At 41.1% G+C, this 27389-nt stretch overlaps 1 protein-coding gene across 1 annotated transcript in view; it reads left to right on the forward strand.

Moving 5' to 3' along the window:
• Positions 1 to 27389, forward strand: part of COL4A6 (collagen type IV alpha 6 chain) — a 140681-nt gene that overhangs the window by 71011 nt on the left and 42281 nt on the right. The window contains exons 3-5 of the mRNA XM_026089504.1: positions 17206 to 17340; positions 19702 to 19746; positions 25564 to 25680. Of these exons, the coding sequence (XP_025945289.1) occupies positions 17206 to 17340; positions 19702 to 19746; positions 25564 to 25680 (297 nt within the window). The remainder of the gene's footprint in view (positions 1 to 17205; positions 17341 to 19701; positions 19747 to 25563; positions 25681 to 27389) is intronic.

Raw genomic sequence — 27389 nt, forward strand, 5'->3', positions numbered from 1 at the left:
AGTTTGGAAGTAAGCAAAACCTACAGTTCTAGGTATATACTCTTAAAATCTGCTTCATCCCTGAATTTGTTTAGATTGTATTTAAGGGTTGTATGTGCTGTATAAAATTAGCATTCCAGTCTCAACAAAAAACGTATTTGCAAATTGTCTGTTTAGTTTAATTTCTATCGTTCTTGCCACACAACACACTGTTTGATATACTGTTCTGTCCATATGGACAGAACACTTGAAAAAATTGATTTGAAAGGGCTTTTTTTTTCTATTGGAAAGCTATTAAAGCCAAACACAGCTGCAGAAGCTATGTGTCAGTGCAAAAATATCAGAATTTCATGATGCTTTTATGTTTAAGCCTAACCAGAAAAGTCATTGTGAAAGAGATTATTTTCCATGCTAAATTACTTTTTCCTCGCATTGAACCTGCACACTGCTACAAATACAATACAGGAGATTTCTTACACCATCTCTGTAGAATTGAATGATTCCAGTAAATTAGAAATATAGCTCTCCTGTAATAGCTGTATAAATGTGGGGAGTGAACATTTCCTAGCTGGATGGGAAGACACCATCCAAGTGGCTCATGTTCTACGATGAACGTTTGTGCAAAGACTCTAGTTTCTTTGGTTCTGGTCATTGCTTTCAGTATTTATAATACAGCAGTGCCAGTGGCCTCAGTTACGCATCAGGACCAGTGCTTTGTATAAACACCAAAAGAAAAGCTCTGCACCAAAGAACCTTTCTTCTAAGCATTACATTTACTGATTTTTGGAGAAAAACACACAACTGGGACAAAATCATGGAACTGGCCCAAACTGTAGGGGGCAGATCTGGGTTTTCATCCATCTGCTTAAAACTGTAGAGTGTCTAGCCTTAATGTCCACTGCAAGTGTAAAAGGCATGTTGGAATATCCGTTAGATGAATCCACGATATGTTGAAAATGAAACCATCCCCAGTGCACACACAAGCAGTGTTGAAGAGTCAGGCACTCAAGGAACAGGAGCCAGAGAAAGAGTCTGAGTGTGTTTGTACGGTCTGATTGATACCAGCCACATGCCGGTACGTTCAGGTGGCTTCTGCCCTGGAGCTGGCTCCAGGCTTGCAGTGGAGTGGAGGCAGCACACAGCTGTCCATATTTGACCAGGTAAACGTGCTCTCAGAGCATGCAGGCTCTCAGCAGAGCTAAGGAGGAATCAAAACACCACAGGAGGCTGTGGAATGTCCTATTTTTAATAATCTGAGCATAGATCAAGCTGGAGCATTCTTTCATTTAATTAAAAGAAACACCTGATCACTAATCTAGTTTACTATTATTAGATGGCTGAAGGTGTGTAGATCACAGTTTAGAGTATATACAATCATTGGCTTACAATCCGTGGTGCAAGATACCTTCAAGACAGTACTGTTTCTCCAAGTGCCATCCTGTAAACTGCTAAATACATGTGAGGATCTGATCTCTTTTGTGTGTGTGGAAGGCTGCAGGACTTGAGAATACTTGCAGAAAAGACTCTTAAAGCTGCCAACACATTGAAAAGGATACACTCATCATAAAATGCTTCAGTGGAGAGGAAAAAAAATATTTAGCAGTATTTGGTAGTTATTTCTTTAACAATGTGAGCTGTTAACACTACAGTGTTGTAGCAGTAGAAAAGAAGCTGCTGTCAAACTACGTAATACTGATTTAATACTAATGGTAAAGCAAGGTCTGAAGAACTGCAGAAATCCCAATTTCTTCAATTTGGGACTTGATGATGATGCAACTTTTAAGACTCCCCAGCGAGCACCTGTGAAGCTGCCTTTCAGCGTTTCTTTGACTGTTAGGTGGCTTTCCCATTTGGAGCAATACCGAAGAACAGGGAAGTGGCCACCAGATTCATGTAAGAACCAGCTAGCAAGAGTCTCCCCTGCATGTCCCCAGGGCTCAGTTTCACAGCGGGGACCCAGCTGTTCCCCTGCCGCAAGCTGTCTGCATGGACACTTCACCTTAGCCTGCTCAGAGGGCTGGCTGACGCAGTGGACTTAAGGCTTTCCTCTTGGGTGCTGCCCAGTCTGTGTTGCAGACTGAAGGGGGACAGTACAGCTGCACCTCTTCTGTATTTCTTACCTTTATCTCCTTTCTTTTACTTCTCAAATTCCTTATCCTTTATTCTACTTTTAAGCCTTGACCCTTTAGCCTTTCTCACTGGCACGATTCCTCTTAGGCTTTGGTCTGCAGACACTTGCAGAGCTGGCATTTCTAGCCCGTGAGACAGATATAAGACAACATTTCTGCTGACGCTGATTCAGCCAAGCAAAGATCAGCTGCATTGGCAACAGCAATGGCAGTGGAGGAATGAGAGATAGTGGGCCTGAATCTTCTCTCCCTGACATCAGTGTCGAACTTCGCTGAAGTTGTTACTGGTCTGTACTGGTGTCAGTGAGAAGACACTGGGGTCTTTGGAGGATCTAAAATTCCATAGAAGTGAATGTTTATTGAGAGGTCCAGACACGGAGAGTGCATTAACTCACATTCACTGTTTTGCTACTGCTGCTGCCTAAAGGATAGGCCATTATGAACACTTACACGGATTATGAACAACTTAATCAAAGTCTTAAGGGGACTGGTGTGTGTGTGTGGTCGAGGGCACTGTTTATTGCACACTGTTCAAATACAGCATGGCATGTGGCTTTAAAAAAATGCCCTATTGAAAAACATTGCTGTAGATAGCTGTGGTTTAGCTGAAATTTGACTGATTTCATGAACAACGGAAATATAAAGCCAGTTTGTAGCAGCAATCAATAAAGAATTCTTTTCTCTCTATTCATTTAAAGTGGGCACTGTTTGTTTTTCTCAAACAGCACTCTAGTGGTTGCTCTCTGGCTGGTGGCTGTAGGGCAAGGGCTGAGAGCAGTTTGCCTGGTAGCTCAGCAGCCGCTATGCTGGCTGCAAAAGAAGCGCTGGCAGCAGCTTCCAGAGAGCCCTGCTGAGTGCGTGCAGACCAGAGTCTGCTTCCAGGGCCTGTGCTCTGGTTAACGTTTCTGTCCTCCCAGGATGTCTGGGGTTTTGCAATTTTTGTTGAGCTACTAGCAGGCTGTGTGCAGATCTGAGGTAGTTTTGGTTCCTCTAAATGGCGTGTCATTGTGGTGTTATGTAGTAAGACTACTCTTTGATATAACAGGACGATGCTGAACAAAAGCATCACTGTGTTGTGATGTACAGTGCACATTCAGTATGTTTTGTTTGCAGAGTTTGCCTTGTGAAACACCTGCACTGTGAACGTTGTACCTCTCAGGCCTCAGATAATTCCTGTTATTCACTGAGCTCCAAGTGAGCGCAAAATACAGTGAGAAATGCAGTATCGTCTTTCAGACCATCATGGATGTATCAACATAACTCATAAAAAGTGGAAGATGTCAGTATTTGCTGTTTGAAATGGAGAATATGTGTGCAAAGAGAAGGAAGCCAAACGAAGCAGCGACACCTGCTCCCTAAGCAAAAAGGAGTTTGGTTTCATAAAATGTGTTAGCTGTCTCTACGGACTTTTCCTCGTTTCCCTTATTATATCATCGTGGCTACAGTAACTCTGTAACTCCTGATCTTCTAGCCAGACTTAGCCAATGCCTAGGGTTGCCAGCCTACAAGTTATAATTGGATAAAGACTACTCTCCGCTGTTATATCTAGACATGAAAATTAAGACCTACTAAAGACTTCTGCTCATCAAGTGAGAAGCAATGCGACTTTTGTATGTACATATGGATAAAAGGTATTTGATGTCTTTGAGTTGTTTAAATTTATGCTGCTAGTTCAAACCTCTTCTTCTTGGTTTAATTTTTTTTGACTCTATAATTCTTAAACATTCTGAAGCAATTCCAGCTTTGATTAGCAGATAATTTAAAACAATCGATGGGTGGGAATACCCCTCCCTTCGGCTTGTTGGTGTGTTTGCTCAACTGCAGGATACATTCCTCACCCTTAGACATTTCAGTTCTGCTCGGGCACGAGGAAGGCCGCTCTCTGGCTCGCACTCTGTCCAACAGGGAACCTCTTCTCCTTTTATTTTCAGGGGGAAGTAGCTGCTGAGCTGCTTTGGAAATAGTGGGCTGGTTTTTGTCCATCTAAAGCTCCCTAGACCTGGTGCAGGACAGCAGCAGTCAGGTTGTCCTGTCATCATACACAGGTCGTTGATTATCACACAGGAGTGTTTGTGATCTTCTGCAGCACTGCTTCCTTCTGTCTCTCATCAAGGCGTAATGAGCACAGACCGTGACAGGTGAAATCTTCTTCCAGACCTCAGATGCTCCCATACAAAGAGCTATGCTTAATCCCTGGCCTAGAGTGTAATTTGGTGATCTGCGTGGTCATGAATTCCAGGGATATGTGGGCAGGAAGCGCAGAGCACTGTGGGTAGCAGGCAGGCCCGCGGAGTCATTTAAGCCTTTGTTGTATTGTGTAGCGAGGGATTTGGGGGACAATGAGACCTGTCTGTCAAAGATTAAGCAGACTGGAAGTGTAGTTTATACCAACAAATGAATGAAGCTTTTTGGAGTGTTAATACAGCCACGCAGTAAATGTCCAAGGACTTAAACATACAATTTAAGTGATGACAAGCAATGTTGGAATTAATCATTTATTCTATATACCTTAGCCAGTGGGAATTCGAGTAGGTGAAGAGTTCATTTCTGTCCTCATCTTGATTATTATGTAGCACTCATTAGGAGAAATGAAAAATCTTCTCTTTTTTTTTTTTCTCTCCCTGACTTTGGTTTGAAGTTATTTTTACTAATTGCAGTTTCAGCTCTGACACTGCCTAGTAAACTGGCCGCTGGCTGACTGGCGCTTCTAGTTATCAGGCACTGCAGTAAAATTGTGCCTGGACCTGCTCTGCTTAAGCCTCTAGAGATAACTGGAGCCTTGCCAAATGCTACGTTTGGAGGTTTGCAGGCCTCTGCTACCCTCCGCTCATTCTGCTTTGGTCAGTATATTTCCAAGCAATGTGTAGATGAGAATTCACAGACTCCATTTTTTCCCCTTTAAAGTGAATTGTTTACATGTTTGGAAAACTCCCCTCAGCTCTGCTGTGTAGCAGGTCTCTGGGAAGAGTTTTTGTTCTAAATTCGCTATCTTGAATAAGCAAATGGTTCCATCTGGATTTTAATCTTGACTAATATTATCTGTTCCAGTAGATAATTTTGTTTTTAGCAGAAGGCTGTGCAGGGAAAGCCGCTCAGAGCTCTCTGAAGTGCCAGGAACGTGCTGGGAAGGCTATGGGAGGCAAAACGTAGGGGAAACTGCTAGCAGAGAATCTATTGTCCTGCCACTGCCCCCTTGCTGGACAGATCTGCGACTGCCCTGCTTTCGCCGCCTGCCTCCTAACTAGAAGCATCCTTTGGGGCCGAACGACCTACCATAGCAGATGAGAACTTTTGCTCCGTTTCCCTCCTGTAAACAGAATGTTTAGTGTGGGGGACATGGTCTGGTGACTACAAATGATATTTTTTAACTAATTTTTTTCTAAAAAGGCTACTTTCTTCACCAGATGAATAATGTTAAAGGCTTAGAGGTAGCTCTGTGCTGCATGGATCAGATAACAGTTTCAGGCCTGGTTTCAGAGTTGCAGCATACCCAGTACTAAAACTTGGTTGTAATAGCACAGCACTGGGTATAGGACAAGAGAAGGGACATAAGCAACGTGCCTATAAGAACAGAGGGAAAAAGAAAAGATTGTTTTTCTGTTTTACTTGTGGCAATTTATAGATACATATTTTCTGTGTAACTGTGGAATTTAATAGAATAATTAGATGTTCCAGGATGATAAAAGTGAGCCAAAAAAGCAGTGTTCAGATCCTGGTCCAGAGTAGGTTAGGCTATGACTTGGTTTGCGAGCTGAGTCAGAGGAAATGTTCAGATTTTTAATTCTGCTTTCTCAGTATCTCACAAGTTTGCTCTCTCAGAAACTTGAGACAAATGGAAAGAATCTCCTAGAGGCAAAACTGGATATGGGCATTTGAACCTGCTTTTAGAACACCAATGTTCTACTTGTGATCCAAGTCTCTATTGTTCATATTCTAATGATTCACTTTACTTTTTTGGGAAACAGAGAACACATAATGACAAACGTAAAAAAAAGTCATCTTTTATTTAGTTATTACATTATGGTTAGTACCTGAAAAACTGCAGCTATATTTTATTTGAAATATTAAAATAAATTAAATTTGTGCAATTTCAGTTAGCACTAAGCCATTTCTGTATCCAGGTCACCTCAATATATAACTCATTACAAAATGCAGTAAGAAGAAGTAGTATCATTCTATTACTACCAGTCATAGTACTGGCTAGAATACCAGATTACAGACAAAGAGTAATAAGAAAAGACTGGGTAACTTTTATAAAGATTCTATGTCAAGCCATTAAATATGAAGCCTGTTCTGTTAGTTTATTGATAATTTTGCAGCATTTAAACCAAAATAAGTGATACTGCTAGAGCTGGAATACATGGAAATGTATTCCAATGAAAAGATTGACAGCTTCACAGGAAGGACAGCATTCAAACATCTGTAAGAAGTGTGAAAACTGTGCAAGTAATAACCTGAGTAAAACCACAGCTGCTATTTAACAGATGGATGTGATATTATAGTGTCTATATTAAAATAGTCCTTAGTTATGACTCTTTGAGAGGAGTAGTTGCTCTAGAATAATTACCATGGAAAATAAATGATCAGTCTGCCCTGATATGTGTCTTACATTACAATATCATTTTTTGCTCAGATTACCTCTAACTGTTTTTACCGTAATCTATTCAGATAAACTGCAGTCCGGTGACGTGTCCAGATATCAGTTCACTGAAGTGATTCATTGCTAGCCTCGACATGGCAGAAAACATTTTGGAGGTTTTTGAATCTACAGCAAGTAAGCAGATACTTTATTGGGTTTTCTCTAAAGGAACAACAACAACAACAACAAAAAGCAAGCCCTCTTACGTAATTTAAAAATGGATTTGATTTGGCTGCAGAGTCTGGATATGGGTCTGAAATTGCCCAAAGAGAAGAACATTGCTGTTGCCAAGCCGGAAAAAAATAGGGAAGGATCTTGCCTACCTTCTCCAGTGTTTAGTGGGGAACCCAGCAGGTGAGCATGAAACAATCATCCCAAAGTCTGGCACCCTCAACTGCTTCCTAGCTCCTAGTGATTAGTGGCTGATTTCTCTCCGGAAGCACCCTGAGGCATTAGGTCTTTGCTAGAAGTCTTTAACTATCATTTTTCAATTGTTCTTGTAAATCTGCATGTTATTCTTCTCCTCTAAGTGACTACTCCTGTAAAAATACTCTTAAACATTGTTCTCGGATATATCTTGTGGAAATGAGTTCCCCATGATATTGACAGGTTTTAAATAGATGGGGAATTTGGTTTGTCTGCTGATAGAAACCAAAGCAGGGAATTGCTTCTCTGCAACTGCAATTGCAGTGAAAAGCACCAGTGAGTGAATTTTCACAAGAAGTTTCATGAACTATTTTCTTGTCTCTAGTATGAGGTCCTTTAGGAAGGCCAAGAAGGTATCATGTAAGATAAGTGGTTGCTAAAGCTCTATAACTGCTTCCTTGGGAACCCCAAGATTTTTTTGTTTTTCCATTTCTGGTTTCCTCATCCTTGCTCTTTTCTTTACTCATTGCAAGTCATGTTTGGGGAATTTCCAATATGAGACACCCTCTGTTCCCACAGCACAAGGGAAATAGAAAGCTCTCTGTATTGTTCGTAGAGCAGAAGGGGCTTATGTAATTCCTTTTCCATCTCTTCATCCCACTGTATAGTCTCACGCTTCTGGGTCTGTTCCTTATCTCTGAGTTATCTTCTTATCTCTGCGTTATTAGGGGAGTAGTACTTGTCTTGGCTGTGCTTGATTTTCAGTTCCCAGGCAGAATGAGAAAAGCAGTCAAAGATTATAATGTTTTAGAAATTGTGACCCAGTGCAGAGATGCTTTTCACCTATTCATTACTAATTCCCTGTTCTCTTCCTTCCTGGCTCAGCCTTCCCTTTCTAAAATCAGCGGCTCTCCGTGGGTACTGTAAAGGCCGATGGGCAGAGGCAGCGCTTTGTGAGAATTATCCGCCGAGATGTGCAATTCCTCCTGGTCGTTTGCTTTCTCGGGGTGTGAACTGCAGCTTTCTCAATGCACGGGCTAGACGTGCGAAAGTCAGCAGCACTGCCCCTCCGGGCAACCGTGAGGACTTGAAACCGTCCTCTCTGCCGAGGAATAGTCACTGTGCTTGGAAAACACTGGTATGGGCACTCCTTTCCTTCTAGATCTGCTCTGTGCCCATTATCCCTGCTGTATCTATGGGGAAACACTAACTTTTACAGCCTTTGCTTATTGGGGGGATTAGAAATTTTGAAATTGGGCTTGTTCTAAGACAAAGAACTAGAGAAGAGCCCAAAGCAAACCAACAGATCTGGACACAGCCAACCCTCGGGAGGCTTGGAGTCCATCCCGCTTCAGCATATGGCTGAACCCTGTCTGCCTTTCTACATACAATGTCCCTTTAATAGTCTTAACAGCCCTGACACTGGCAAGATTTCACTTGTTCTGTACACTACTTAATACAGCTAATTTTCTACTGACAACATTTTTTGCAACAATGAATCTTCTGTCACTTGAGTCCATGAAGAAGGCAGCTTGGAAATGCCAGCCAGAGGGGGAGTTAGCAAAAAGTTCATTGTAGCTGTTCGGTTAAACAGTTCTTTAGAAACACATTGGGCTTTTCTGGTTTGTTCTGTAGGGTGCTAGGGATAAGTGGAAAGGAGAATGACCCAACACTCCATGTTCTTCTTTCCCCATGACCCCGCAGAAGATCCCTGAAGAAGCCATGTAGTGCAGCGTGTATCTTAGGGTGAGTCAGAAGCTGCGGTTTCATGGGCAACAGTCGTCATCTGATCAGCCATTCAGAGAAATGTAATTATACTTTATTGTTCCATAGCAGCCCGTGAAGCCACTGGGACATGTCTAATATCTATAACTAGTTTGATGTCTTCCTCGGTAATTCATTAGGCAAAATCCCTTTAAATAGTTTGTGAAAAATAGYGTGCTTGATCTTTAACAATTTTTTTTGAGCCACAATATATATATGTAGCAAGGCCTTGCAAATTGTATAATAAGCCCAGTTATTAAACCCCACTGTGTGTGTCAAGATCATCCACATTGTTTGTCATGTAACGAGCAACAGATACAAACAATTAAAATATGAGATGAAACTAAGTGGTCCCATTTAAATGATTGATTGAAAAAATAAATTATTAAGTAAGAGAGAACTTTAAACACAAGATTTAAAAGCAGGCTGCAAAGTATTTGTGAGGGCAATAAGAGCACTACCAGAAGCAGGGATAGTAAAAGCATGAACAAGAAGGATGCAAAGCAAAGCTGGCAGTAATTGTGGGCTCCCCTCCTCTTTGCAGGTCACAGCTGTGTATAGCATATCACTCTCAGTTACTCACGAATGAAACAGTTTTAATTATGCTTTTATCTCACACAGTCTTCAGTAGACCTGGAAACTGTTCCCTTGCTAGAGCTACAGTGATGTAGACACCTGCTGTCCTGTAACACCATAAAAGGCTTTACTGGCCTGGAAGGTGCAGCAAATAGTTGGCGTTAGAACCAGTGGTGTCTGCAGAGCAGTCTGGTTAGAGAAAAGCCTGGCAGCCAAAGCTGGTAGAGTCGGGGATGCGGCCCCCGTTCTTCATTCTGACACATCTCCTGGTTTGGGGACAGAGCACTGAAGAGATGTCATTTGGTTGTTGCCTACTGCCGTGTTCCTACTAGAGCCTGTACTTGTGTGCGCTCTGGGGGAAAATACTTTGCATCTGCTATTTTCTCTTCTTTCCTTTTCCATCAGGAAAAAGGGAAGAAGTCCTAGAGAAACCCTGTTCTGTTTGAGTTTTATTCTGAAATATCTAATGCTTTTGTATTAAACTTCAGCTCATGACTTGTGTTGTTGTCAAGAGGTGTACACAGTACTCGGAGGTGCCCTTCTCTCAGTTAAGGGCAGGAAAATGTTATGACAGCTGCTGTCCTAAGTGAACAGATCAGGGAACTATAAAGGCTTTCTGAAACATTTTTTTAGAGATTAAGCACTAAAGACTTGAGGGAGAGAAGATTGAACTGAGGTTGCAAAAGACCATAAAATCTCATAAACCATTCAAACCTTTGGCTGTACTATGCTCTTTTGTTAAACAAAAACTGCTTAGTTCCATAAGTGAATTGAAGTCAGTTAGTGCAGTTTTTTTGCTAAGTTTTCATAATCATATAATCTATCCTTTCAATATAAACCCTATTTTTTGGCATGGTAATGAATGTAACAGAATGCTAGAGCTCCATGAGGTGTGGAGAGGAGTTCTTGCCCACGGTTACTCACCTTCTGTTTCATCCCACATTTCCTCCGTTGCCTGTAAGTCAGGCTGATACGTGCATGATTTCAGAGGCAGCAGTAGTGCCAGTGCTCCTAGCCGTCCCATTACCTCTACATAAATTGTTCTTTGCCCTTCAAGTTTAAAACAGAAAAGGCCCTAAAGATATCAGTCAAACTAGCCAAAAAAAACCCATTTGTAGTGGCAAGTAGTGAAAAGTTCATCCCAGATGAAAATGTATCACCTGGGCAGCCTGTCTGGGGAATCAAGGCCAAGTAGCCTAGACAAACAGTGGGTAAGTGAGAGGACTCTAAGGTGATCACCTCTGATGTGGTGCTACTTTGGGAGGTAACACATCTGTATGTAGTCTCGGTGTACCCTGTGGTAACTGTTTCACATGGTTTCTTCTGAAATCGAGGCATAATTCTGAGTGATGATCAGGGAAAGGGCAAGTCAATGTCATTCAAATATATAGTGTAACCCCTTAAAAATAAGCTTTATCTCACTGTTTTCATACAGACATCATTCATTTCCTTGAAATATGAGTTGAAGCACTGCTATGCTTAGTAAATGCTGCTGCTTGTTTTTGGATTTAAAAAAAATCCAGACGAATGATATCTTTAGATTTCTGTAATGTCTCTCATTCTGTATGACACTCCAAGTGTTAAACATAGATCCACTTCTCTTCCGATTGAAGCGCAGGGAGCTTATCGTCTACCCTTTGCCTCTCTCAAAGAGATGTGACAACCCACAAGTGACTTTCACTTACTCTCAGGTTATCTGTGTTCTCCACGGCCTGGAGCCGTTCCATATGCTCTTACTTTCTTATCTACCTGGGACGTTTCAATATTTCAGAGCAGAAAAGCAATTTGAGTTAAAAAGTCATCTTTTTTTGGCTTAGTAGTTTTTTTTAAGTAGTTTGTTTACAGATTAGGAAGTATGAAATGGAATAACTTACTAGATTTAACTCTGAGTCATTACTGGCATTGTCCATGGTGGGAAAAAGACCACATAGTGATCTCTTTGTTTGTTAGAAATAGAAATAGCAAATACATGGAATTGATTGAGTTGGGTGTTAAATAGGTTTTCAACTGGAAATTGAGCTTTCTAAAAATAAACTTTTCAGATTTTTCAAATTTAAAAATATAGTTTTGTTTAAATGTCCAGGATTTGTAAGCAGTTCTATATTTATAATTTGGTTAACCATTAATTGCATTTTTTTAACTAAAAGTAAAAGTTCTGTACTTTTACTAAAGTAGAGAATTCAAGAAGCAAATGGTTAATGGGAATCAAATTTCACTAATTTTTTTAATGTTTTAAAAATAATTTACATTTTGGTTTTACACACTATATATACATATATTTTTACCACATAGATTTTCTACTTGCAGTCATATCTAGTCAGGCTTAGTAGAAATAATATAAATATTGTCAATATCAAGTTTATCACATGAGCTAAAATTGAAAATTTTTTTGAGAAACAGCCTGCAGTTGCTCATTAGGATTTTAAGTGATTGCTCCTAAGATGACCGAAGCAGCCTTGACAGGCTGTGGTGTGAGCATGCCAAATACTGCTTCGTACAAACGGAAAACATCTAAAATGAATTATGAAATTAAATAGTTTCATATGATACAGGAATCATTTGTCTCTTCTCTTAAAAATAAATTTAAAAATGAATACCCTGACATCCTCCTTTAAAAAAACAGAGAATAAGGAATAAAAAAAACTTATGAATTTATGGGGAAGGTGCTGAATAAAGTGAGATTATAGGGCAGGATGTTTTCTGTCTGTATGTGTAGTTTTGTTTATTCCTCTGATGCTGTGTGGATAAAAGAAGCTGTGTAAAGGAGCGGTAGATTCTGTGAGAGAAGTAAAGAAGCCATTTTGAACAAGAGCTTCCCGAAGTTTTTAGAAGAAGATTTGAAGAACAATTTTCTTTAAAAGAACAAAGCATTTTTCAGTAGGGAGAATAATTACTTGCTCTGAAATGTGAGCTGGGCACTGGATAATGTGAGCTGACCTGTAATTTAGGAAAACCGCAAAGTGTTTTTCATCAGTAATTATTATTATTAGAGCAGAACCGTGAGGCCCCTGGTGAGACCAAGGCTCTCTTGTGCTAGGTCCTGTATATCCAGCAAGAGGCAATCGCCACCTCAGCAATCTCGCCACAAAGGTGGGGCAGGCAGAGGAGGAGAAGGGAAGAGGTGGAGGCACAGAGAGCTGAAGGAGTCAGCCCAAAGTCTTGCTGCTCAGGAGGAAACCCAAAGCTCCTGCTTGCTAACGGACACTGCTGCCTCCCGGTGATAAGCCACCCATAGACACTTCATCTGGGTTCAGTGTGGCAGTCACATGTCGCCTTTCCATAACATGGCATCCCTGATCAAGGAGAATGGCTGTGGTTTGAAGCTGGGTCTTGCAAGGCATAAATGTCTTTTCCTGCCGTTGGCCTCTGTGAAAGCAGAGCACGTACAGGATCAGTGCCTTGCGCAGGCTGCCCTGTGCAGCACTGGAATCGGGGTAGGTAGCTCCTCCTTGAAGCATCAGGCTAGGTTCTGCATAGCCTAGGCTGTACGTGAGAACATACATTCGTAGGGACATCGTGATTTAATGGTTAGCTCTTTGGTTGGCTTTAACGCAGTCAGCTGAATGTAAGATGCTTTAGACTGCAAAGCATGTGCTTGTGAAGTAAATCGCTGTCACTAACAATTTTTTGTGTTGATTGAACTTTTTTGGTTTGGGGAGAAGGATGGATAAAGAGATAGAGTGGAATAAGACCCTTTTAAAAATGTGATTGCTGAATTCTCCTTTTACGGAAGGAGCTTGGGATTCTGTACAACCTAAATAATATTATACTGGAGCTGAGATCGAAAGCCATGTCTTGGAAAACAGCTTTTGGTCTGTTTAATAGATTTATGCTTTGGTTCAAGAAGACATGAACATCCTTCAATTGAAATAGGTGCTTAAATTCAGTTGCTCTTTTAATACACTGGATCTTAATTTTGTTTAGAAAAATAGCAGTTGTGCTTTGCTCTTTGAAATTTGGAGGTCTACAAATTTACTAACTGAAATAGGGATCAGTTTTACCCTATCTGATCAGTAGTATTTTGCTTGGTTTGTAGTCCTGTGTCCTTTTTTGTGAGTCTCAGGGCACTTTTTTGGTGATGAATCATTGAGTTAGTATTTGTAGTAAGCGAGGCTAATAAAACTGTCCCTTGAGTAAGCACTTATATTATTTCTTGTCCCTGAAATAAGGGGCATGTCCAGTAGTTCCATACCACTATCAGGTGTGTCCCTCTGCGGAGGGGAAAATCATATAGATTTACACCTTATTCTCCAAGCTAACAGAGTTAATGGGGAAAAAAATGAATGTTTGGAATTCACAGTGCTATGCGTAGCAGCTCTGCTTCAGTGGGTGAAAATTTATGTGGGGTTTTGGAGCTGGCAAAAGGGGTAGGGACAATAGAGAAACTGTGGTGTGTTTGACTGCATAGCAGTGAATTCTTTAGGGAGGCGCCATCATCACCCACCTTGCTGGTCTTTCCATGACGCCCTGGGAGGCAGATGAATTAAAAGGGGCAAGGGAAGAAGGCACGTGTTACAGAAATTTTTCCATCTTGAAAGACACTATGATCAAAGTAGCTTTTCAGGCCATTTTGTTTTACCTCCTTCTGCAGTGTGGCGATTCAGAAGCAATGGGTGTTTCCTATCGCAGGCATTTTTTCCTCATGGTAACTGCACATCGAGAATGAAAAGCTGAATGTTTGAGACATCTCTGTGTTTTTAATGGGTTTCAGTGACTAAGTGCAAAACAGAGATGCATGTGACGCATGTTGAACTTGTGACACGAACTGGACAAAGTCCTGACTTTATCTGTGGTAAGGCCACGGTCTGTCAAGAGATGATGCAATTTTCCTTGTTTTTACTAGCATGATATTCACTGCAGAAAGACTGGCACCATAGTTTAGTGCTGCTTGGGTAGTCAATGCCTGATACACAAATATGTTTGAGAAAGAAGGTGGATTCAGTATCGTTCACAAGGCTGTGTTTTTCAAAAATATGAAATGCTAGTTGGCATTTGTGCAAATATTCACGTCACAAGAATTTCATAGACTTTGTCCTTAGTTGGTGCTATAGAATTTCCATAATTTTCCTCTCTTTAAAAAAAGTTGTCATGCAGCCAAAAACCAAAACGATACCACGTTGCTTCAGTGACTAAATACAGAGAGCTCTGTTGATTCACTGAAGTTTCTGTATGATATAATTCACATTCTATGTTTAAGCTTGTCCTTACTGCTAGGAGATGTTTATTCTTTTTATCCTTGGGATAACTAACAAGTAGGAGCAGTCCAGAGGCCAAAGCACAGTAAAGACTAGACACTTACCTTTTACCACAAGGTAAACACATTGAGGTCAAGCAGTAGTTCTGCCTGGCACTGAACCCTGTGAATTTACCTTGCAGTGAAACTTGAGTCTTCGCTGTGCTTTCACCCTAGAATTGCTCCTGCACACCGCAGTGCCTGCTCTTTGTGCTTTTATCTTGGGGCAGTTCATGGGAGTGCTACCCAGTGATGAAAAATGCAGTTTTTTTAGCAGTGAAGGCAAGTTCTTTGTTTCAGCATGGAAAACATGATTTCCATCCACACAGACTTCAAAAGAAACAGTAGGAATTCTTGTGATCTTGATTATCATGGTATAATCACATTATCTGAGAGATTAGAAGCACTTTACTGTGTCTTTATGGTTTTAGTGACACTCTAAGACACTGGACAAAATCTTCAAGTGCTGTTAAAATCTTTCTTGTAGGGTGCTAAGGCAAAAGAGAGCTTTTTACCTGGGGACCCTGAAATCAGAGAGAACATGTTTACTTCTTCTATCAGAGTGCTCCAGAAGTGAACACTAGCAGAACTTGTAGTTACCAGTCCCTACCATCCCACCTACTGTCCCATATTTGTCAAAGTAACTTACAACAGAAGAAAACAGAAGCCTCCTAAAATTTTAATTTCATATCAGTTCCAGTCATTGTGAAACACTGTCACTAAATGGGCAGTCAAAATAATTGAACACAAAAGTGTAAGCAATTCAAACAGATGAGGAGTTCACCCTCTTGGGTGCTGTTCCTTTTTAGGATGCTGGCTGGCCACAGCAGTAATGTGCCCATATTTAGCATATGTTTCTCCACTACTACGTTGCCTTAAGGCAAACAGCCCACAACCCATGTCTTGTAAGTGAGACGTTGCCTGCAACATTCTCTGAAATAGCTTGTGACCATGGGAAATTAAAAAGTTAAAGCTGAGACAGGAAGTGAGAGCAAAACATGTGATTTTCACAACATGCTCCTTGTTCCGTACAGTTGCCCAGGACCACCGAAGATTTGGGGATTAATGTTATGATCATGTGGCTCCCAATATAAAGGATTCCATTGATAATTGCCCCAGAGTGAAAAAAGCTAAAACTAATCAACAGAAAAGCCTTTTCAGATAGGAGCCTGTGCCTCTGGAAACCCACGCTATGCATAGTGTCTAGATAGAAAAGGTATAGGATGTAAAACAGATGCACTTGACCTCTGTTAAATGGCCGGGATAAAACAGTTGCAACAGAAAGAGTGACACAGGGGAGCTGTTGCAGTTAAAAAGAAAACTGCTGTTGTAGTGAAGAAACATAGGATATATGCTGAAATGATTTAGTCTGAACAGGTACAAAAACGATACTGGAAAAAGTACATTTAATTATGGTTTGTTTCAATTCTCTGATTAGGAACAAGTAAAAATGCATTTTTAAATAAACTGCAAAGTCTTTTAGCTGCCAAGGCTTGGAGTCAGGGCTTTGTATGTCTCCAGCTGAGATTTCTAAAACCCTTGCAGCAGGGAGCTGCATGCCTTCTGCTGATTTAAGGAATTAGACAAATAGAAGGGAAATACGCTACCATGGACATAAGCCCTAGAAAAGAAAGAGGGAGTATTTTTTTCTTCTTCTTCCATTCTATATCTTTTAATGTAAGGCTTAATTATTTGCATACATAACTTCATCTAATCTACTGCATGTCTTGCCAGCAGTAAGCATTGCCCTAAACTGCCATTTGCTACTCACGATACTTTGGGATCGTAAACTCTGTTGATCTCTTTTGGATTCTCTCAAAATGAACTGAATAAAAAGTAAAAAAGCGTTAACACAAAGCTCTGTTTTAAGTATTCAACTGCCAAGATGCAGCTTCTGAGGCTAATAAAAAATCAGAGCATCTACAGCAAGATTTCTTTAGCATTAGCTGGTTACAGAAACAAGTACCAGGCTACTCAGCACATTTCTAGTGATAGAACAATAAAAGTTTATCAGTCACATATGAATCTCTGTAGTTGTAGAAAAGATTGCCATCTTTGGGCAATGCTTAGTCATTGCACCCTTCTTTTCTGCTTGAGAAATCAATATCCACACCCTTGACTTTAAGGTAACCAGGAGAGGACAGTGGAATCCATCTCAGGCTTGAGCTGACCATGCTGCTGGTCTCCAGTAATCAAAGTGTGCTGATTGCATGTGACCCATCTGCATCTTGTTATATCTTTCTGATGTGCTTGATCTAAAGAACAAGCAAAATCTTTTTGGATTTTACAGCTTGGAAATAGAGGTTGCAAGCTCAAAAAGAAGCCATCAGCTTGATCTCAAAATACTGTTTTCTTTCCCTGTTCCTGCAACCTATATGGGGGAACCTTTAGGAGATCTTTGCTACCCTGAGAACAGTACTCGGAGAGGTATCAAATTATATTAAAGATAGAGCTGGATGGAGTACTTGAAAATGAGTTTGTGAACATGGCGCATTGACTTATTTCTTCTTGTATATTAGGGTCGACCAGGACCAATTGGGATTCAAGGACCAATTGGTGCTCCTGGATTTACTGGACCAGAAGGTTTGCCAGGAGCAAAGGGTGAGAGAGGAGCGGTGGGCTCCCCTGGACCAGCTGGACAGAAAGGCGATAAGGTAGGTTCAACAGAGGCTTTCCATTTTTTTCCTGGAATTAATCTATGGCCTTGTATGTATCTTTTGAATGAATAAAGATAATCTTGGCCTATCTGTCCAGGGGTAACAAGAAGAGAGTATTTAAGTAATATCTCTAGAGAATCCCCTGCTTTTATTTTGAAAGGAGAGTGCAGTTCCCAAAGCTGCTTGGGAAAGTCTGTACATTATAGTCATCCTGGTAGGTGAACAATAGCCAAATGAGCATTGCTCTTGCAAGTAGAGTCTTTCGCTTCTCCTGCCCGGAGACAGATGGGTGTTAATAATAGTACATTCAGAGGGAAGTGGACCTGGCTCCTATATAGAAGCTCCTGAGCTGGTTTCTAGAAAAGCAAAGGGAATGGGCACCACAGGAGCACCTGAACTTTGGTTTTGGCAAGTGAAAAGTTAATTATAACAGAAAGAATACTATAAACCATGTCATATTAAATGTAAGAACTCGCCATAAGATGTGGGTGTCAATGAACTTAGTCTGTAAGAGTGGTCAGGAGAGCAAATACAGAAATGTAACGCCATGAGGATTTGTTCTGCCACCTCTTCTTACGAAGGAAGTATCAGAGAGGGAGTTCAGATCTGGGCAGAAGAATGAATGGAAATATGAACAAATACTTTCTGTACTAAAGAGTGGATACGTTTGGACAATTTATGTTAAGAAAAGTTCCCATTGTGTTCCAGGCATCTGTTTGCATCATGTAGTACCTGAGTTTTGGGTTAAATGCTGAGGGCTCATCCGCAGCACAGGTCACATACATTAAGTCCCATCACATGAGCCAGGGCAGAGTATATGCTCCCATCGCGTAGCCTGACAAGGGCTGTATAATGGATTAGATGTTGAGGAAATCTGATATCGTGTGATGCAAGAACGAGGGTGAGATTCCTACTCTCATGCCTATGCAGCTGGACAATAAGGATGTTTCAAAGACAGCAGCTTGAAAGCTTAAAAGACAGAGGAAGTCCTGTGTGCTGTGTCTTGTTTCTAAAATCTGAAGGAAGTCTGGGACATCAGGACGAGGGCCTGCATTCTGTAACTGTCCAGAACATCTGGTCAGTCTACCTGATGCAGCGTGCTCAGGTTAAGTGTGAAAATAAGAAAAAGGCGGCTAGTTTAGGTACCAGGAGCAGCAGAGCAGAGTTTATCTTGCCATGTTTTTACAGCTACTGATAGGTGAGCTAGCCAGATGAAAATTGGCTCGTTTGTGCTTTCGTATGCTGCAGTTACATGCTTATTCTCTCCCCTTGTTTCATGTTAGTCATCATGTTGTAGTTCTAGTCACCTTTTCTCGTAGGACAAGAACTAAGTAAACTGAAAATGATGACTAGAGCATTAAAACTGGGAATTTTTCCCATTTCACCAGTAGCCAATGAATCATTGCTACATTGTTGCATTGATCTAAGATACAATGGAGGATTCAAGACAAGGACTGGCTACTGATATGGGTGATAGCATTTCCACATTTCTAGCAGATAACATTGAAATCAATAAACCCAGATTTTGGAAGAGGCAGAAACCCAGGATAAGAGCTGGCCTCTAACTGTTGAGAATTAGAAACAAATTTGCCGTTGTGGAGACTTTTTCTTCTTGCTGCAAGCATTGCTGATTTTGCACCTGTAATTGAAATAATAAAATAATAGGGCAGTGTTGGAACCAGTTTCCTTGCACTGAAGGAATCCTTTATCTACTCCAGAATTGCTGTTTCTATATATTGAAATGGATGCGTATGCAATACCAACATGCAGTAAGGTTCTACATCCTTATCTCTCAGGGAGGCAATATACTTCACCTTTCCAAAGCAATAGCTATAGTTTAAGCTGGGTGTTCTGCTCACATGGCCTGTTCTGCTTTTATTTACAGCAGAACAATAGAACCAACAAAGCAGTATTCATTTGCATCCCAGCCAACGGTAGTCTGGAGCTGGCCTCCATATTTCCGGGTGGTGGTATCTAGGAATGGACAGAAAACCTGTAAGAATAGTTGAAACTCTTGGATGACCAGGTGTGACACTGGGAGTTAAGCTTATACTAGATTATTTTCCTGGCATCTTGTTTTCCCCAGATGTGCAGCAGGAGATTATATTTTTTCTTTATATTGCCTGATGAAAACATTCCTGAAACACTCATTTGGCATTCAGTCCAGCTCAGATGCTCAGTTCCTATCTTCACTGACCCCTGAGTTTAGAGAGAATCTGCATAAGATAGTTTGCTCTTGTTTGCTCTTTCATAGTTTAAGTCCAAGACAGCAAGTGTTGGTGTAAAAAGTATCTCACAGATAACTGAAATATGCAGATTGATAAAATGAAATATAATGTATATTCTTTCTTTCTTCAGGGCCCAATGGGAGTTCCTGGATTTCAAGGCATCAACGGGATCCCAGTGAGTTTGCCTATGTAAATATATGAGTATCAGTCACCAGAATTTTAGTCACAACCAAAAGCATGTAGGCACAATGAGACTGTGCCAGCACATGTAAAATGTGTCTTGCAAAGTGCTTGCTCTTCTCTGGAGGGAAATGGCAATTTTCATTAATCTACCTGGTGGCCTCATGTTGTTTTGTAGCAGGTTGGGACCCTGTTATGGGATGACAGGAAGCTGAGAAGCATCAGGAAGTAAGGCTGAGTTACATGGGGATCTGCTGCGTCTTTGATAACATTTTCTTCCGGGATTCTGTCTAGAAAACACCTTATCATAAAATCATAGACTTAAGGAACTGGGAGGTCAGTCAATTAAACAGACAGGGTCTGCTGTGTTGCAGGCCACTTTTAATGTATGTATGTTCACATAACCTATTCTTAGAACCTTGTAATGACAGAAGTTTTCCTAATGTCTAGCATGAATCTTTCTTTCCTCAATTTAAGCCTGTTAATGCTTATCTTACTCATTATGGACACAGAGAGCAAATTATTCCCTTTTTCTCTGTGGCAGCCTTCTTCTATGTGATAACTGTTATCAGGTCTCCCTCAGTCTTCTTTTCCTATGGTGTGAAAGAAAACAGTGAATAAAGCTGACGCCCTCCAGAGACTCCCTGCTTCCCTACTAGGACTAATTAGTTCTGTTTAGATCTCAGCCTTTCAGAAGTCTAAGGTAGGAAAGAGATAATTGCAGCATTTTCCAGATGCTAGTGCTAGCTAACTACTTTACCTGATCAGGATTTTTTTTGTTTTGCTTGTCTGTTTCTTTCTTTAGAACTTGAAAGTTGTAGTGACAGTTGCTTTCTATACCGTACCAAAAATTATGTGCCCAGAGTATTTTGACCGGCTCCATTTGCTTTGCTTTTCCCCAGTGATCCTTGCAAAGATGTCTTCTGGTCACTTCACTTCAAGGGAAGTTTAGCTGAAGCTGCTTTAGAGGTTGCCCCAAACTTCCTTGCTCCCTTTACACTTTTTAGCTCATTCCACTTCCTCCTTCTTGTATCAGAATTCTTTTTTGTTTCTTTATGGCATTTTTCCATCTTCTGTATCTTTTTGCCTTCTGTCCATGCTCATGCTCTTTTCCATCTTCCCTTCCTCCTCAGCTGATCAAAAACTCCAAGAGCAGAGCAATGTTTTCTGACTTCTTTTATCAGAAACTGAATTGTTTTGATAGATTGGCTGAAAATGCACAGTTGGCCCTGTGAATGGGTTTGCTCAATTCCAGTTCCTTCCTGGCCCCTGTCCTTCTCTCCCCTCCTCTCATCCTTGCCTGTTTTCTCTCCTGCTCTACTCCCTTGCTGCTATTTTTTTCTTCCTTTTCCCACCAGCCAGCTCTCCAGCTCTGAAGAGAACAAGCTGTTCCCATAACACTTAATTTAATTGAACACATTCTGGGAACATGCTGTTCTCAGGGTGTTTTTGCAGATGAGGCTCTGGAGAAAGGGGATTCCCAACAATAAGTGGGGGGAGAGATATGGCAACAGTCGCTGCCAGGTAGTTGGCAGTGAGAGGCCTTCCAAGGAGAGAGTAGGGGGGAGGTGGAGGAAAGGGTACAAAGCCTCCAGCACATACAGATCTGCTCTGTCTGCTTTACGGTATTCTGYAGGTGGGCAAGTGGGAAGGAGGTAGATTTTGCTGCTTGTGAACAGCAAAATGCTTGCCACCATGGCTCTCCTGTGTCAGAACTGCGGGAAAGGCAAACTAATGCATACTGTTTTCATTCCAGACATTGTGATAAATATCTCCATTTCGGGGTGAAAATAGCAAACACCACTGCTTGAGAAAATGTTTGTACATTTGCTAGTTGCATTTCAGGATAGAGAGTAGCTTAGGTTGGGCATGAAATGTATATAAGCATACAGACATTATATGGATGTGCGAAATGCCGAGCAAAGGAGATAAAGCTCATGTATGCTGGTACATGTAAGAAATAAGTAAAAATATATTGCTATCTCTGCACAGTAATTAGCATCCCACTATGAAGAGAGAGTCTTTGGAGCATACAGGTTAGTGTGGGCAGGTATATTTTATTCATGGCCAAAAGGCTGCAAGGCCATGATTCAGAGGGGAATCCCACTATTGACCTTATGGGAAGTGGTGTACCACAGAGTTCCCCTGGGGAATGCTGGTGGCAAGTAAATCATGTTGTTGCAGCTGGCCTAACAAATCCCTTTGACCTAGTAAATACAGCAGCAGCATGTGTTTATTGCTCACCCATCTGCGTCATGCTGTAGAAGAGACCCTCAAATCCTTAGCCCTGTTCAGGAAGTTTATTTTTTCCCAAAGGACAACATTCAAGCACACCTCTGGCAAAGGCTGGAAGTGGAGATAGGAGATGTATATAGGTTTCATTAACTGTTCAAGGCATTCTAGAAGGAAGTATTTCTATGAGATGTGAGCTCTTGTCCATACCACGAAACCTAACGCTGCATGGAGAGACTAAGTTCTCTATTTTATGGCCCTTCCAGAGAAAATGCAGGCACTTGGCAATGGCCGTAAAATGGCCCCGTTGCTGTACCAATGCATGAAACTGCTTATGAAATTAGTTTTGTGTTCACCCTTGATTGCATTTGTTTCCCTGTTTGTAAATATTTGTTGATCTCTCCTGTTGGGATCACCTTTGTGCTAAACCTTTTTGATTTAGAAAAGAGGCCCCTCAGGGTCACAGTGTTGGTGTATGAGCAAGAATCAGATAAAACAAGGGTCTAACTGAGCAGTTCAAGTTTCCATAGCTGTCTCCCAGGGAATGTCTCCTTTTGTAAGGACAGAGAGCGCAAGTGATCTCTCAAGCCTGTGTTTTAGCTCAGGTCTATAAACTAACCATTCTGCCCTGTCATAAGTAAAGACTGTAAAAATCTTCTACCTTAGTCAGTTGAGCTGCTTGTGCTGAATTGGCACATCTGCCAAAACAGGAATTAGAGGAGGTGAGAGCAGTGAAACTATTAACCACCGTTTTTCAAATCAAAACAGCTCTTTCAATAAGTGTTTTAAATCCCTAGGGAAAAGCTTCATTAAAGCCAGACGTTGCAGCTCTCAAAGAAGTCAGCTGTGGGTGCTCAGTATCTTCTCAGATAAGGCCCTTAAAACAAAACATCATAAATTCTGATTGCAGATTAGCCAGAAAGTAGGAAATCCTGTGTTTTTTCCCAAAGCGAAAGAGACAGCATATGTAATGTGTATGTGTTTGTGTGTGCGTTTGTGTCTATGTCATGCTTTGACTCAGAACCACAGGCATGGATGTCATGGGTTTAAGAGACAGGGCCACAGATGTATTTAATATAGATAAGAGATAGCTGTGGTCGGCATAAGTTATACCCCTCCTTGTGAGCTCAGTGTCCCCCTCACACAGTGAGAGGATATCAAAATCCTCTGGGCCACTTAGAGGCCGTTTTGGGCAAAGAGTTAAGAGATCTCACCCAGAGCCTTTCCTGAGACATGAGGCCCACCACCAGCTGCCTGCTGTGAGCTGGCTCTTGGCCAGCGCTGGAGACTCAGCAGCTTGGCTCCCTGTTGTCTAGCTTGGAGGGACAGATGTTGGCCGTTCAGCTGGTCACCTTACCTTGTAACCAAATGCCTTGTTCCACATGGCTTCTGTTTTTGTTGGTGCCCTAAACTAAGTGAATGACTTGATTGACATTGACCACTCTGGCCTCCATCTGCTGTCACTGTTGGCCTGTCCCATCGGATGCTTGCTGCTCTCTGCTGTGATGTACCACACCATGGGGGAGGGTGGGTTGCTGCTGATTTGTTCCAGCTTTGGGAACCGAATGAAATAATTTCTAGGAGACAAAGACAAGTGGCAATAAATTGCTGCTTCAACCTCCACGTATCACTTACCTGGACCTGGCAAGTGCCTGCTTGCACACCACATGTGAGTATTTTCACAATGGACTTTAATTACCCTGGCAACTGCTGCTATGTAAGCAGTCGTGCCCAATGCTAATGCTTTGGGATGATGTCACTCAATGTCCTGAGGCCTTGTTTAATCTCAAATTTGTACGTGTCTGGATGAACTACTTTAACACTGAGGTACAGACCTACTTTTCAGTGGTTTAATTTGCACCTTATTGACTTAAGCTCATCTGAAAGACACACTTTTGTCTGGTGCAGATCTGGGCTTTCTCCCCTTATCTCTATTTTATTGGCATAACCTGCCATGTGGTTGTCAAATGAGCTGGACTAAGGAACTGGTCTGACTGAAAACTAACCCCAGTGAGAAACAAAACAGTTAGTTCTCAGCTGTGCTGGTTTCCTGATTTGACTTGCCTGTTCTGCCTGTGCTTGTGCCAGCACAGGGAAGGGGCAGATGTGAGCAGCCAGGAGCATGAGATGGCCCTTCTGGCAGCTGCTGAGACTGCTGATCAGTTTGAGTGTTTATACAATTATGGCCTAAGTTGCTCTGCAACCTTGGGCAAGTCACTCTACTACTTTGTGCCCCCAGCTTCTCATCCATGAAATGAAGATTGTAGCATTCTCACATATTTACAAAGCATTTTAAGATCCTTAGATAAAAGGCTTTACATTACTGCAAAGTTCTCATTGGATTTGGTCAGAGCATATGCTATTGGCTCAGACGGAGAAGACCTTTAGCAGCACAAATCTGATTTAAGTGTCAGGCATGAAGGACTGCTAACGTTCTGCTTTATCCCCATTTTATCCTTGTTTATTTTTTACTTTCGTAGTATGAGTCATAACTTGTTTAATACCTTATCATAAAGATGAAACTTTGGGATCAAACAAAAGTACTTCTGGAATGATTCAAGATCAGGGTGTGAAGAGGAGAAAAACTGTCAGTTACTGATACTATGTCCATAAATTTCATTGCTCTTCCTGCCACAAAATACTGCCTTTGAGTGCCACAAAGCTTATTTCTGTGGAAAGGAGGATAGAATAAAGAGAAGCTTAATAGCCAGGTAGTATGATTGACAGTTCTGCCTTTCTGTGTTTTGCCTGCACATACCCATATGTTACTGAAAAAAAAGTAACTCAATGCTCAAACTTTGATCTTCTTCACACCAGTATAATACAGAATAAACTCCAGTGGAGTTAGTAGAGGCAAGGCAGGGCAAAATGGATGTGAAATCAGAATTAGGTACAATTCTTTCCTACTCTGTTTGATTATTAATTGAACATTACACATGTATATTTTTTAAAGGCAGTTATTTTAATTAGCTCCTTCTCCCAGTTGCTTTGCCTAAGGTTTTAAGGTAAGTTTAACATAAAGAGAAAAGTTGTTTTGCTTGAACAGCCTGGTGCTGGAGCTGTGACATCTGTTGAACTATTAAAGGAAAGAATCCACACTGGAGAGGAAGAGAAGTCACTGAAACATTGACTAGATTGGTGTAATAAATGTTCAGTAGTGTTAAGCCTGCCCCTCTCTTGTTTTTACATGAGCAACTTCCATTAACGGTGTCTGGGGGCTTGCACCCTTGCATGCTGTTTTACACTGTGTCATATGCTGTATAGCTCAGACTGCTGTGGAATGAGTATTGCCCTTTCAGGACCTGCTCATGCACAAGGTATGTACTTCATAAAATTATCCCTTGGAGAAAAAGATAATTAAATGAATCCAGCCGATGTTTTAGGATTTAGACTTCAGGGAGGATAAACAATGCTGGCTGAAGAAGCTAGTTTTACTGCAGTGCGCCACACACCACACTTGAGGGGGAGTTCTGTTTCCTTTGTTTTTCGTTGCCCTTTGGAAGGTGTCAGCTTTCTGGGGGACAGTACTACTAACAAAATGCCTCCAGTCAGTCATACTGTCTTTTTCCCTTTTACACAGGGTCACCCTGGCCAGCCTGGACCCAGAGGTCTGCCTGGCGTCGATGGCTGCAATGGTACCATTGGGAGTCCTGGTGTTTCTGGATCAGATGGGTTTCCCGGCATACCTGGGCTGCCTGTATGTCCCGAGGCGAATACAGTGTTTTGTAGTCACTGAGCCAGGAGTTGCTTTTCTTGCCATTGGTGGAAAAGTAACTCCCAAGTACTTGGGAAGAACCCTAATAACCACAAGGTTATTAGCGTTGTTAGAACTCAGTATCATTTTCTCACTGAAATTCCACTCTGATTCACTGCGTAAATATTAACCTCCGAGGATAAAATGAAGGTCATATCAAGTCAGTATGTTGCCGCATCAAAATATGCCATTGTCACTGGCAATATTCAAGCTAACTAAGAAGCGACCATGATAAAGTCTTTAAGGATCATAAAGTGGCACCCGGCACCTTTCAAGTTAGTGGATGCTGATTCAGAAAAACACATTGTCACAGGCTCAAGGCTATGCATCAAATATTGAATGCCTTCTTTCAGGTCTCAAGATAGCCCAAAGCTTCAGTCTCAATGAGTGTCATTGGGATTTAGTTTAGATTTAGTTTAGATGCCTCTCGGTGTTTTGCTTTCAAAAGTACTTCCAACCTGCCAGATTGGGGATTTATCTGATGTGCCCTGGACACCTAAAAGTTAGCTGTCTGGTCTGTTCATCCAGACTCCCTGTGCGCACAGAGCGGCACTTGCAAGAGCTCTTCTCCCCGTCTACCTTACAGAATGAACTGATCTTTGGAGATACCAGTTTTTCTCCATTCGCTTACAGAGGATGTGAAGGTAGCTAGCTCACACTGTACACCCTGTTTTAAGTGGGTGGGATTAGTTATGAGAGCTCCATTCTTAAATACTTTTGAGAATTATACCCTTTTATAGAAGTATGGGGTTACTTTTGCAGTCTTCTAGCAAAAGCAGAAAATATTTGGTTGTTCACATCTGAAGCCTGATCTTACAAGTCACATGACTAATCCTACAGGCAGTGGAACTCCTTTGCATATATACAGATCTTTTGCAACTACATGAAGAAGAAAGTACAGCTGGCAGATATGAGTAATGCCATTTGTTTCAGCTTTTTAAACTATACTGAAAAGTCTTTATATGTTGTCCAGACTTGAAGTTCATATGATGTTGAAAATACCTCAGCAACAAGATCAAATTTAAGTACTGCTTTCCAAAGTAACTGGTTTAGTCATACCTACTGCTCAAACTTCTGTTTTGTATTGCTTGTAGGATTGCATTTTTGGCAAGGAAAGCTGCTTAGATCAGCTAACCACTCTCAAATTAAATTGGCAATTAAATGAAATCACCCCAGATAAATTGCATGGGATGATTAAGATTAAAATAAACTGGGTAGATCTAGAATTATAGTGGCAGCTTTTTCAGAAGATTCATGCAGTCTACCAGTTTGTTTTCCCCTTGAATATTCCTCTAAATAAAATTCAGTTATTTACAGTGTTACAAAAGAGAGATGTACGTGAACAGAAGGGGTTACACCATATCAAACAGATTCAGATAGGATCTTAAAAGTTTTTGATGCCCTGAAATAAAAGGGAAATCTAATGTAAACAGGAAAATACTAGAGAAAATATTTGCAGAACCTTGTTTTTCCAAAGCCATAGGAAGTCTTAAGTTCTCATAATACCACAGCTCCTTTGACAAAGCTGCAGTAGTACTTTTGCAGCTTACTGGAGCTGTTAGACCACCTTGTTCATTATGCTGAATATGATTTCTTTCCAAATGGAATCTGTATTTTTTCCAGAAATTTATTTTTAACATTTATTTTTTAAC

Source organism: Apteryx rowi, unplaced genomic scaffold (genome assembly GCF_003343035.1).
Source record: "Apteryx rowi isolate R43461 unplaced genomic scaffold, aptRow1 scaffold_82, whole genome shotgun sequence".
Lineage (NCBI taxonomy): Eukaryota > Metazoa > Chordata > Aves > Apterygiformes > Apterygidae > Apteryx > Apteryx rowi.